This window comes from Mercenaria mercenaria, chromosome 5, assembly GCF_021730395.1.
Source record: "Mercenaria mercenaria strain notata chromosome 5, MADL_Memer_1, whole genome shotgun sequence".
NCBI classification, from domain to species: Eukaryota; Metazoa; Mollusca; class Bivalvia; order Venerida; family Veneridae; genus Mercenaria; species Mercenaria mercenaria.
Genome location: NC_069365.1, coordinates 20,606,070 through 20,620,297, shown reverse-complemented (window position 1 = coordinate 20,620,297; position 14,228 = coordinate 20,606,070). Strand labels below are relative to the sequence as shown.

Genomic DNA, 14,228 nt, shown 5'->3' with positions numbered 1-14,228 from the left:
GTTCATAGTGTTTTTCACGTTATTTTAGTGCTTTCTAGAATGATTAACAATGCCACCATACATTAACTTCCAGAATAATGCCACCATAACTTCCAAAGCAATGCCACCATACATTAACTTCCAGAAAAATGCCACCATACATTAACTTCCAGAATAATGCCACCATAACTTCCACAGCAATGCCACCATACATTAACTTCCAGAGCAATGCCACCATACATTAACTTCCAGAATAATGCCACCATAACTTCCACAGCAATGCCACCATACATTAACTTCCAGAATGATGCCACCATACATTAACTTCCAGAACAGTGCCACCATGCATTAACTTCCAGAATAATGCCACCATACATTAACTTCCAGAGTAATGCCACCATACATTAACTTCCAGAACAATGCCACCATACATTAACTTCCAGAGCAATGCCACCATACATTAACTTCCAGAGCAATGCCACCATACATTAACTTCCAGAATAATGCCACCATAACTTCCACAACAATGCCACCATACATTAACTTCCAGAGCAATGCCACCATACATTAACTTCCAGAACAATGCCACCATACATAAACTTCCAGAATAATGCCACCATACATTAGAACAATGCCACCATAACTTCCAGAACAGTGCCACCATACATTAACTTCCAGAATAATGCCACCATACATTAACTTCCAGAATAATGCCACCATACATTAACTTCCAGAATAATGCCACCATACATTAACTTCCAGAACAATGCCACCATACATTAACTTCCAGAGCAATGCCACCATACATTAACTTCCAGAATAATGCCACCATAACTTCCACAGCAATGCCACCATACATTAACTTCCAGAGCAATGCCACCATACATTAACTTCCAGAACAATGCCACCATACATAAACTTCCAGAATAATGCCACCATACATTAGAACAATGCCACCGTAACTTCCAGAACAGTGCCACCATACATTAACTTCCAGAATAATGCCACCATACATTAACTTTTAGAGTAATGCCACCATACATTAACTTCCAGAATAATGCCACCATACATTAACTTCCAGAGTAATGCCACCATACATTAACTTCCAGAACAGTGCCACCATACATTAACTTCCAGAGCAATGCCACCATACATTAACTTCCAGAATAATGCCACCATAACTTCCACAGCAATACCACCATACATTAACTTCCAGAGCAATGCCACCATACACTAACTTCCAGAACAATGCCACCATACATAAACTTCCAGAATAATGCCACCATACATTAGAACAATGCCACCATAACTTCCAGAGCAATGCCACCATGCATTAACTTCCAGAATGATGCCACCATAACTTCCACAGCAATGCCACCATACATTAACTTCCAGAGCAATGCCACCATACATTAACTTCCAGAATAATGCCACCATACATTAACTCCAGAATAATGCCAACATACATTAACTTCCAGAACAGTGCCATCATACATTAACTTCCAGAATAATGCCACCATACATTAACTTCCAGAATAATGCCAGCATAACTTCCAGAGCAATGCCACCATACATTAACTTCCAGAGCAATGCCACCATACATTAACTTCCAGAGCAATGCCACCATACATTAACTTCCAGAATAATGCCACCATACATTAACTTCCAGAACAGTGCCACCATACATTAACTTCCAGAATAATGCCACCATACATTAACTTCCAGAATAATGCCACCATACATTAACTTCCAGAACAGTGCCACCATACATTAACTTCCAGAATAATGCCACCATACATTAACTTCCAGAATAATGCCACCATACATTAACTTCCAGAACAGTGCCACCATACATTAACTTCCACAGCAATGCCACCATACATTATCTTCCAGAACAGTGCCACCATACATTTACTTCCAAAACAATTTCCCCATATTTAAGCACTAAGTAACTGGATCAAACTTTTGATGGATATATCTCCTCTTATGCACACTGCTGTCTCAGACATATGTAAATTGAGTTACCAGTTTAACTGTTCTATGACAGATATTTTATACGTACAATACTAATGGATTGGGACTCAAGGGTAGCCCTTCTACTACCACAGTGGCATTGATACGCCATTCAAGTCCTAAAACATGCAAGTGAATAAAATTTTCAATTCTTTCAATGACTTTAGAATATGATATTGTTGTACTGAATGTGTCTCTGATCAGTCATTATAACGATACTATATATCTAAATATGGGCGTTGCATCTTCATTGCATATAAGCCTCGCACCGTTAAAAATTCTACCAGTTTCCCATTCTTTTAAACTGCCATGATTTGGAGAGTATTGAGAGCAGTTTATCATCTTTTTGATCGATAGTTTTGTTTTCTAAAGTATACATTGATATGAAACAAAAATAAGAAAAATATGTATGGCCTAAATTAACATGCCTTTCTCAACCAGGTAGTACAAATCATGAGAAAAAGAAATTATAGTGATAAATTTTAAAATTAACAAAACGACAGAAGATATTAAAAGGATCTGTATTATTCACAGGAAGTCACTAAAGCAGAACAAAACCATCTACATTATCTTAATAATGTGTCAGAGGCTGGTGAAAATTGGATGGTATATCAGTCTAAAGATGACCAGAGGCAAGGCAAACCTGTTTGATGTGTGATAACAAATAGCTGCTGATGGGCTGAAAAAGCATTTTAAAGTGGCCATTGATCTACCTTTTTGATAACATGTATTAAAATAGCATGTTTGTGTTAAAATGTCTTTTTCGATTTATGTTCAAGAAGTACAGACACAGTTCAAGTTTTTATCAAGTAATACTCTTGTAAAATGCAAACTGAATTATATGTACAGAAACCACAGAGCATGTTGACTGCCAGGATTTCCTGATCACCCACCATGCATCAAGATTTACTGAACACCTACTGTACAGCTTGTTCACTGTAAAGGCTTCCTGGTAACTCACAACCACAGCTTGTTAACTGTAAGAATTTCCTGGTCACTCACCACACAGCTTGTTCACTGTAAAGATTTCCTGATCACCCACCACACAGCTTGTTCATTGTAAGGATTTTCTGGTCACCCACCACACAGCTTGTTAACTGTAAAGATTTCCTGATCACCTACCACACAGCTTGTTCACTGTAAGGTGTTCCTGATCACCCACCACACAGCTTGATCACTGTAAAGATTTCCTGGTCACCCGCCACACAGCTTGTTCACTGTATAGATTTCCTGATCACCCGCCACACAGCTTGTTCACTGTAAAGATTTCCTGATCACCTACCACACAGCTTCATCACTGTAAGGATTTCCTGATCACCTGCCACACAGCTTGTTCACTGTAAGGATTTCCTGATCACCTGCCACGCAGCTTGTTCACTGTAAGGTGTTCCTGATCACCCACCACACAGCTTGATCACTGTAAAGATTTCCTGATCACCTACCACACAGCTTGTTCACTGTAAGGTGTTCCTGATCATCCACCACACAGCTTGTTCACTGTAAAGATTTCCTGATCACCTACCACACAGCTTGTTCACTGTAAGGTGTTCCTGATCACCCACCACACAGCTTGTTGACTGTAAAGATTTCCTGATCACCCACCACACAGCTTGGTCACTGTAAAGATTTCCTGATCACCCGTCACACAGCTTGTTCACTGTAAAGATTTCCTGATCACCTACCACACAGCTTGTTCACTGTAAGGTGTTCCTGATCACCCACCACACAGCTTGTTCACTGTAAGGATTTCCTGATCACCTGCCACACAGCTTGTTTACTGTAAAGATTTCCTGATCACCTACCACACAGCTTGTTCACTGTAAGGTGTTCCTGATCACCCACCACACAGCTTGTTCACTGTATAGATTTCCTGATCACTCGCCACACAGCTTGTTCACTGTAAAGATTTCCTGATCACCTGCCACACAGTTTGTTCACTGTAAAGATTTCCTGATCACCCGCCACACAGCTTGTTCACTGTAAAGATTTCCTGATCACCCTCAACACAGCTTGTTAACTGTATAGATTTCCTGATCACCCACCGCAAAGCTTGTTCATTGTAAGGATTTCCTCATTACACACCACACACCTTGATCAGTGTAAGGATTTCCTAACCACCCACCACACAGCTTTTTCACTGTAAAGATTTCGTGTTTCACCCACCACACAGCTTGTTCGCTATAAAGATTTCCTGTTTCACCCACCACACAGCTTGTTTATTGTGAAAATTTAGTGAACACCTTTTACACAGTTTGTTCACTGTGAAGATTTAGTGAGCACCCACTACACAGCTTGTTCACTGTAAAGGTTTCTTGGTAACACAAAACACAACTTGTCCACTCTAAGGATTTCTTGAACTTAGTCAGTAAACAGTTACAGTGCTCAGCTGTAACCAACAGTGCATTGAACTTATCAGTAAATAGTTACAGAGTTAAACTGTAACAACAGCACAGTGAACATAGTCAGTGAACAGTTAAAGTGTTCAGCTGTAAGAAACAGCACAGTGAACTTAGTCAGCAAACAGTTACAGTGTTCAGCTGTAGTAAACAGCACTGTAAACTTAGTCAGTAAACAGCTGCAGTGCTCAGCTGTAGTAAACAGCATTGTGAACTTAGTCAGTAAGCAGTTACAGGGTTAAACTGTAACAACAGCACAGTGAACATAGTCAGTGAACAGTTAAAGTGTTAAGCTACAAGAAAAAGCGCTGTGAACTTAGTCAGTAAATAGTTACAGTGCTCAGCTGTACAGCATGTGAATTTAGTCAGTAAACAGTTACAGTGTTTAGCTGTAGCAAACAGCACTGTGAACTTAGTCAGTAAACAGTTACAGTGCTCAGCTGTACAAAACAGCACTGTGAACTTAGTCAGTAAACAGTTACAGTGCTCAGCTGTACAAAACAGCACTGTGAACTTAGTCAGTAAACAGTTACAGTGCTCAGCGTGAACTTAGTCATTAAACAGTTGCAGTGCTCAGCTGTACCATACAGCATGTGAACTTAGTCAGTAAACAGTTTCAGTGTTCAGATGTAGCAAACAGCACTGTGAACTTAGTCAGTAAACAGTTTCAGTGTTCAGCTGTAGCAAACAGCACTGTGAACTTAGTAAACAGTTTCAGTGTTCAGATGTAGCAAACAGCACTGTGAAATTAGTCAGTAAACAGTTACAGTGTTCAGCTGTAGCAAGCAGCACAGTGAAATTAGTCAATAAAATGTTACAGTGTTCAGCTGTAAACAGACAGCACAGTGCAATTAGTGTACAATAGACATAAAACAGAACGCGGTGTATTAAGTTGATAAACAGACACAGTGCTTAGCTGACAAAGAAACAGACCTCATCATGTCTGACAAATATACTAAGACAAATGACAACAGACACAACTGACTTAAACACATTTGTTACACTCTTAATGTTAGTCATTAACACTAATTCACAGTCAAGTTGGCAAATGAATAAAGCCCTCATTTTGTAAGCTTAACATTCATTGGGATTGCAAGACACAGTCACATAGCAAATGTAACAGACATAGATATAGAACAGTCATTTAAGTGCTAAGCAATACATTATTTTTGCCAAATTTTTGTTCGGACACATTTCCAGTTTTCATACAAAGAACTGGATTAGGCACATGAAATAAATAATATGCCAGCAAATTTCGTATAGTATTTGCAGTAAAATGATAATGTGTACAGTGCATAAAACAGAACTTTTCTAAACACAACTTTTCTTGTCATTTGTTTTATGCACTGTACACATTATCATTGATATTGTTGATGTAGATAGTCAGTGTTTTGAAATATTACTTTAAATAAACATTGAATCACTTGCCCCTCATCGATATAGATTCGAGCCTCACTCGGAGCGTTGAATTCTTCATGTGAGGAAGCCATCCAGCTGGTTTACGGAAGGTCAGTGGTTCTACCCAGGTACCCCCGCCCGTGATAAAATAATGCACGAAAGAGCACTTGGGGTCATCCTCCACCATCAAAGCTGGAAAGTCGCCATATGACCTATAATTGTGTCGGTGCAACGTTAAACCCAACAAAATAAATTCAATAAACATTGCTAATAATGGAAGTAAAATTGGTGTAATATGATCTTAAAGTATTGACTGTCTCTTTCGTTTTTGTTAAATGTATTATTTCACATGCAGAGACAGTAAATTAAGCTATATTGTAAACAATTTGCACATTTCAAAGACTGACAAGTCTATCTTGTAATTTAAAGTGTTGATTGCTTTATGGTTGAATAAGTTAATATGCACATTTTGTCAAATCAAATCATGAATCAAAGAAATCAATTACTTTTGGGTTGGTGAATTGTTCTATAAATGCAGACCTGTCACAAAAAATGTTGAGTGCCAAAAGTTCCTTCTACCTGATACCAGGTGCTTATTGGTATCAGATATACTTTAGCCTGTTGTATTTAATTTTAGCTTGAATAAAAAAGTAAATATGATGTTTTTATATAGTAACTTTTATTTTCTGGGAAGAAGCTGTACCTGTGTCCAATGAGAAAAGGTCAATATCACATTTAGATTCAAACCCATAACCTCTATGTTTGACCGCCAGCACCATGTGCACTTCACGACATTGTGAGCCTCTCACTATTCTTTGATACAAGGAAAGCCCTGTGTCCTCAATATCATTTACTGTCAAGGATAGCCCTGTATAGTGTTGTCTCAAGGAAACCCATGTACATTCAAACCTGTGTTAAACAGTCAGTCAAGGGAGCAGCATAATCTAGCTGCTAAAGTCAGGTGGTTGCTTATGAGAGGTTGAAATTAGAACAGAAAGTCAATTTGGGAAGTAAGTTGACTGTTTAAGGCAGGTGGCTGCTTAAAAGAGGTGACCACAGGTTCAGCTGTACCCTGTACTCCCAAGGAACTCCCAAGGAAATCCTGTATCATGTACTTTCAAGGAAACTACGTCTGGACATGGGCCAGCCAGAACATGGAAAACCGTTTCCACTTCATAACTTGAGAACCACTTGACCCAGAATGTTGAAACTTAATGGGATGATTGGACATGCCTAGTAGATGACCCCTAATGATCTTGGGGCCATTCTTTCAGAGGTCAAATCACAGGGGCCAGAATATAGAAAACCGTTTCTGATCCATAACTTGAGAACCGCTTGACCCAGATTGTTGAAACTTCATGGATTGATTTGACATGCCGAGTAGATGATCCCTATTTCGTTTCAGTCACTTAGCCAACCATCAGTGTCTCCTGTCCCCTATTGACTTTTTGCCTATTACTACTATACTTGGGGGAAACATGGGCTTTTCTACAAAAGCATTGTCTAGTTCCTTTTCACTTAGGTCTGTTATAAGAGTTGGTCATTCATTTGATTAACAACAATTATTCGAGGTTATAATTTATGCATGAAGGAGAAAGATTAGAATACAAAATACTGTATAGAAATTATTGTTTTGCCTATTTGTGCATATTTTATGTTGAGGCATGCAGAACGAATATTATAATAGACAGTTTAAAGTAAAGATTAACATGTTGTTTGACTTAATGACCTCAGATTGTTTTGGACATGTGAAGCAATTTTGGTCAGACACCCAGATTTGAAATAGAACAAGTGGTATCAATTTGACAGGGACTTTTGTCAAGTCACCTTGATAATAGGTCAGGTACAATAATAAAAATTTAAATGTCTCCTGTTTTATTTGTTTATTGCAGTTTGTCTAGTTGTTCAAGTAATTTTCTAGGTTTATTGCTGAATACTACATATTGAGAAGTCTGTGCTGGGCTAAAACATCTAAGACTTTTTGGCTGGCTGACATGCAGTTCTTACAAAATAATTGTGTTGTAATAGTTTTATTAGTTTTGCAATTTAGAAGAAATGTAAATGTTATTGTTTCAACTAATAATGTAAAGAAATAAAAGAAATCTTTCACTTTTTAAATTCTAGTTACTGTACCACCCTGTTGAGAAATTCATGAACAGTTCATGAATAATCCTTGAACTATTCCAGAACTTTGTTCATGAACAGTTCATGAAAGTTAATGAACTACAAATGGGACTTTTTACGGCATCAAAAATTCATGAACTTGGCGTGGTTCATCAAGTTCATGAACTGGACTGGTTCGTCAAATTCATGAACTGGATGTGTTCATCAAAGTTCATGAATTGATAGGTTCATGAATTTGATGAACCAGAAATTCGCGTACTTGATGAACAGTTCATGAATAAATCTTGAACTATTCATGAACTATTCATGAACAGTTCATCAACTACAAATGGGACTTTTTGCGGCATCAACTATTCATCAAGTTGATGAACCATATATAGTTCATGAACCAGGGGTTCATGAACTGAAAGTTACAAGATAAATGGAAAGTTGATGAACCCAGCTGAATTAGAAACAGTGATTTTGACAATAGTGACATTACTATAGCAACTGCCTGATAAAGCCTGTCTGAGAAAAGCAGGCTTTCTCAGGTCAGTGACTTGAGAACACTTTGCACTGTTTAAACCTGTGATTAAATCCAAGGACATCCGATTGTGTCCATTTTGCATTTAAAAATTATTAAGCCCTCATACGACACTGAAAAAGGTCTTTAAATTCCAAAATATAAAAAAGCGGAAAAAACAACAAAATTCCAAGTGAAATTTTATCCGAAATTCAGTTGCTAGCCGGTCTAATTTACTTTAATTTCAAGATTGACGTTCAGATTAGATACTAGCTTTGTTTCAGGGTCGTGAAAACATGTGACATTTTAAAAGGATTTATATTTTTTAAAATGAACAATTTATGACAACACCATAATTACTTATTTGATATTCAGTATACTCATGTTTCTTTTAAACCATTCCTTACTGTGGTATGATAAATATTTCCTTCTCATTTGCTGCACAAACTTCTAAAAAATTGCTGAATCACATGGCAAAAAATTTCCCAGCATGCAACAAAATAATGGAAACTGATCATGTGACATAAATTTAATGTTCATGAACATTCATGAACAGTTCATGAACTTATTCATTTATTGTAAAAGGAAAACCTAAGTTTTATGTTTAATGAGTGAACAGTTCAGAAACTCCTAATTGGGTTCAAGAACTGGTACTGAACTAGAAAAAGGTTTTGAATTTTTAGTACTTTTATTGAATCTTAGATGACTTTTTCTTAAGAACACATCAAGAATGTTTTAAGAATTTAATATTCTTAAACTGCTCATAAAATGTTCATCATTTTTTTTCAAGAATTTTTCTTGAATTCTATAGGTATATTGACATTCATGAAAAAATCTTGATTCATTCTTAAACAAGTTCATGAATATTTCCAGGATTTCTGGTATGAAATGAAAGACATCAATAAATTCACCAACCAAGTATCAGTGTACACCATTATTCTTTTCAGTGACATTTTCTAAATTGTCAAATAATGATGAAACTTCTGTTAGCTATCCCCAATGTTTAGTCAAAATTTTGTACAAATTGCAGACAACATAAAATACAAAATACATGTAGTAACATTCCTAGTCATATGTATGTTATCAGTAACTCTGGTATTAGCCTTCAGCTGTAAATACTAGAAGCTTTTACAAGTAAATGGATCTTGTTTTATGGATTTTATGAATTTCAGGCTTGATTGATCAATTCATTAATTTGAAGTTCATGAACAGTGTATTCAGGTTCATGAACCATCAGCATAATTGAAATAAAATCAAATACTGCACTGGAGTTCTGAATGAAGTCACTTGTTTGATTACTGAACTATTCGTGAACTTAAAATCATGCACCAAAGGTGAAATTTTTGAAGAACCAGTTCATGAATAATTCTTGAACTTTAGGTTCACAGACAGTTGGTAAACTTTTTCAGGAATAGTTTCATGAACAATTCATGAACTTTTGGTTCGTGAACAGTTCACAAACTTTTTGAGGAACATTCATAGCATTGTTCACGAATGGTTCAGGAATGTTCATGAACAGTTCATGAAAGTTCATCAGTTCATGAACTACAGCTCAACAGGGCTGAGTTTGAGCCAAAGACAGAAGAAAATTCTGAGGGTTAAGATTTTTTACTGAAGTTTTTATCCATTAACCATTAGCAGGTTATTTTTGTTAAGAAACTGAGTAATGATTCTAGCATAAGAAAGTGGGTCTTTAGGTCAAAACTTAGCTAAGAACTTCTTGCTGGCAAGTTCTGTTTAGACCGAAACTGTCGTAAAAGCTTGAAATAAACTTACAGAGATTTCTTACTGTATATGTAATAAACATGAATAATTACCTAGAAAAATGGCATTGTCTGGAATAAAGATATATTGATAGTGTCTTAAAAAAAGATATGAAAGTAGGACAAGAGAAGTGGGTGTAATTGCCCCAGATCTTGAAAAAAAAGTTTATGAGTTTACTGCTACCACATTTTTCTTGTACTTGTACATGAATTGTAAAAAACATCTTTCGCTCATTTTTTCTGATTGTTCCACTTTTCTACACTATGAAAAACATCTATAATGAGTTAGATCCTTGATTGTTTATTCTGATATGATAGTTTTAGCAGAGCTTCCTCTTCAGAAGTATGTTAACGGGATGCCAGACTCTGGTTTCTTAACATATATCCTAAATATTCAACCACCTGTGTTTAACATTTCCTAAGTATATCTTTCTGGTATTAATTATGCTTTTTTTTAATGAATTTGCAATTTTTCAGTGTTTTGGTAACAATATTATTGAATTTGGCAGTTTTCATAAAAGATTATCAGATGTCTTATAATGTTGTAATAATTTGAAAGCCTTATGGTCAAAAGACTTACTTTTACAACTTAGGCCTAAATTAGTTTATGGTAAAACTTTTAGACTTATTCATTCACCACTTTCTGAGTGATCATGAAGTTATAAAGCCATGATTTTGGAGACCATGATATTTTACGGAATATTTACAAGAGCATTGCTTTTCATCATTGATGTATTACTGGCTACATTATGAAACAGGCAGAATTCTCCAAAATAACACTAGTATAGCTAGAAAAGTCACTAATAGTAATAATTGATGATAATTTTTTTATCTTTCAATTTGTTAAAAGGTGTCTGAAATGATTTATTTTGTAGTTTCATTAATTCATTAATTAACAGTATTTCTAATTGTATATTTCAGAATAGTCAAGCTGCATTAATGGACACACAGCATTTACCTCCACCAGTCTGGGACCCTGGAGTAACTACCAGCATGCATTCAAGGGAGGTTAGTCTTGACCAGAAGTTAACGCAGCCATCAACACCACCCCCTCCGTCAGTTGATCGAACAGAAAAGCTGATTAGTATCACCCTTAATCAACATAAACACAGGAAACTCAGTGCTGATGCAAACAGTGGTTTGGTACTTTTAAAACCACCAGACTGTGTGAGGCGAAAAAGTGCAGATAGCGGAATTACGAGCGAATATGTTGATTTGGATTCATTTCAAACTTTAAGTTCCCAAACTTCCAGTTCGATAAAAGATGATAAAATTAGAGGAACAGGTGCCAGAGAATTCGAAACAGAAGACTGCAGATATAATTTAAGTCCGGATTTAGAATCTGATAGTTCCGAAATGCCAAACATTATAAGTGGTAATGTTAAAAGTGTGAACTGTAGTGAGTACCAGGAAATTTTACCTAACAATAAATTGAAGCATGAGGCTTCTGATGTGGAATTAGCAAAAATGCTGGATTTAATTGAATCGTATCACATAAGTGATCATAATGATTCTGAGAAAATTACTCAGAAAAGTGTGTCACCAAATAAGGAAAATGTGTGCCATAAGCAAGAACTATTGAACACTGAATCTTACAAATCACAGTCTCTAGACAGACGAAAAAGAGAGAAAAGTGAAAAAGGCGTACATAATTCTTTTAATGACATTGAAGATGATCCAAGTGCAATATATGCAACAGTTGATAAGTATAGGCCCAGAAAACCTACTCCTGAAAAAGTAGTTCCTGAGAACATTTCCCAAGACCCACCACCTGTCCCTCCAAAACCTAAACATTTGTCAGAAGCATTTAGTAGTAAAAACTTGGTGACTGATGCAGAACGTGCTCAGTCCTCTGATTTACAAGTGATGTTCAATTCTCTAAGTCCTGTTTTACTGCGTAGGAATAATTCAAATAGGTCCCACCGAAAACAGGGCAGTTCTACAGAAACTAGTCCCGATAGTACACCAGATGTTTCTCCGAGAGTAGTGCAGAGTCAGAAGAATAACTTTAATGATAAAAACCAAGACCAGTCTGGTAAGAATGGTCCAGTGGAATCCCTCTTCATGGACCCTGAAATGGCTAGAACTTGGCATGGGGCAACAAGCACAGATTGGTCACAATATTATGGCCCACAGATGAGAGCCATGATGAAAGAATTGAACAGGTTGAATAATGTCGAAAAGGCATCAAGTCATGACAACATCAACAAATCTGCAGAATCCTTAGATGAAAGCAAATCGAAAACTCTCCCATCGAAATCACTTCTAGATGAAATGCATAAAAAGTTTTGTGCTGATCAGTATATAAATGAAAAGGACATTGAAATGACAAGGGCCTTGGTTTTATTTCGACTGAAATCTCAACAACCTCCTACTAAAACAAGGCGTAGCCAGAGTTTTAATATTCGTATGGGAACTGGGGCTTCCTACAGTAGACTTGGCATGAATGCTTCTAGTTCTTCTGCAAGCTCGGAGTCGTCTCCCAGGATTCCAAGGTCAGCAGAGCGTCTTAGAATCAAGACCAGACCTGGTGTTCAGTATTCTCCAAAACCCATGAAAGTAAGGGGAGTAACTCCAGAGCCACTAAAGATTGAGGATTTAAGCAACCAGGTAAGGTTTTAAGAGTTGTCTTTCCTTAATTATCTTACTTTTAGTTGAGATTTGTTTCCTGGCAGTAAATGGCATTATGCAGGATTGAATCAGGTACGAATATATTAGAATTAGTTAGAAATAACTGAAATGATGTTTTTCAATAAAAAAAACAGAAATAACATTTTAAAACCTCAAAACCAAGACAAATGGGGAAGGTAATAAATAGTGAGCTGATATCCATCACTCACTGTAACTGATATGGTTATAAATGTCCAGCTGTTTAATCAAGATGATACATTTTACTTTGTTAATTTGCTTATCATCCTTGAATATTAGTTATTAAGAAATAATTTATAGCAAAAGAGTGTTTTAACGCACATTAACGTGACGTCATTCTAGCGTAAGAGTGTTTTAACAGAGACAAGCATATTAGAATGTAGGAGAAAAGGTGAAACATTTTTCGTTTTGTGGAAATGTTAATTGATACAAGTATTAGTGATGCTCTGTGTAAAGTCTCTGAATTTTGTCTTTCTTCGTCAATCCTGATGTCTTTAATTCAGTTCCCTGGCTAAAGCAGGTATTACATTGTCTGTTTTGACAACAAACATCACATATGAGACAGATATGAAAGTTATTGAAGACTGCAGGAATATTTGATTTAATCATATTTTATTGCTTCTGAACACATGATGATGCATAGTACATATACATAATGGGTAACGGGGCTACAAGTTCTATCAAGTATCATTAAATAAAAATATTATAATTATGAAAAACAGTATTTCCTCACTATTGGTAGTTGTCGTTTTATCACAGAGTACAGTGGGTAAAGAGAAAACCAGGAACAATGGAAATTGAAAATGACCTCCCATCATATGTAAGATGCTGTTCAAAAATTACAGTGACTCCCAACAACAGTTCAACTAACTAGGTCCTTTACATCTATATAAGGAATTTCTGTTCAGGTCTAGAGGTGATCTGCCTATTTTTAGTTTGTCATTTACTAAATTTAGATGCCCTTATTACATGTTTTTCATTGGATAATCAAAATTTATTAGCGTGAAATGTATTTGCTATTTTCATAGTATATTTTTTACTGTAAGAAACTATAAAATGGGTAAATTTAGTCAAAATGTGAAGTAAAAAGAAAATGTTTTTGTTTTACATGCAAGACCAACATTTCTTTCACTCATGAACATCATATCTTACATTTTCACTTGTGGTTATGCCACAAGCGAAAATATTGCATATGGAGTTCACTCGTGAAATATACTGTAAAAAACAAATATACTCTATTCAGGGCTTCGGAAATTTGCCGGTTTGTCGGTTTTGGACCGATTTTTGACTTTTCAGACCGAATCGTGAAGTGAAAAAACGAAAAACATCGGTCCCGTAAAAATGGAGAAAAGTATAAATTTCGGTCTGATATCTCAATACACGACCACCTGCCAAGCAGGAAAT

At 36.2% G+C, this 14,228-nt stretch overlaps 1 protein-coding gene across 2 annotated transcripts in view; it reads left to right on the top strand.

The window, feature by feature from the left end:
- Positions 1-14,228, top strand: part of LOC123556589 (uncharacterized) — a 171,680-nt gene that overhangs the window by 54,856 nt on the left and 102,596 nt on the right. For both annotated transcript variants that reach the window (XM_045347419.2, XM_045347420.2), the window contains one exon: positions 11,097-12,785. In XM_045347419.2, the coding sequence (XP_045203354.2) occupies positions 11,097-12,785 (1,689 nt within the window). The remainder of the gene's footprint in view (positions 1-11,096; positions 12,786-14,228) is intronic.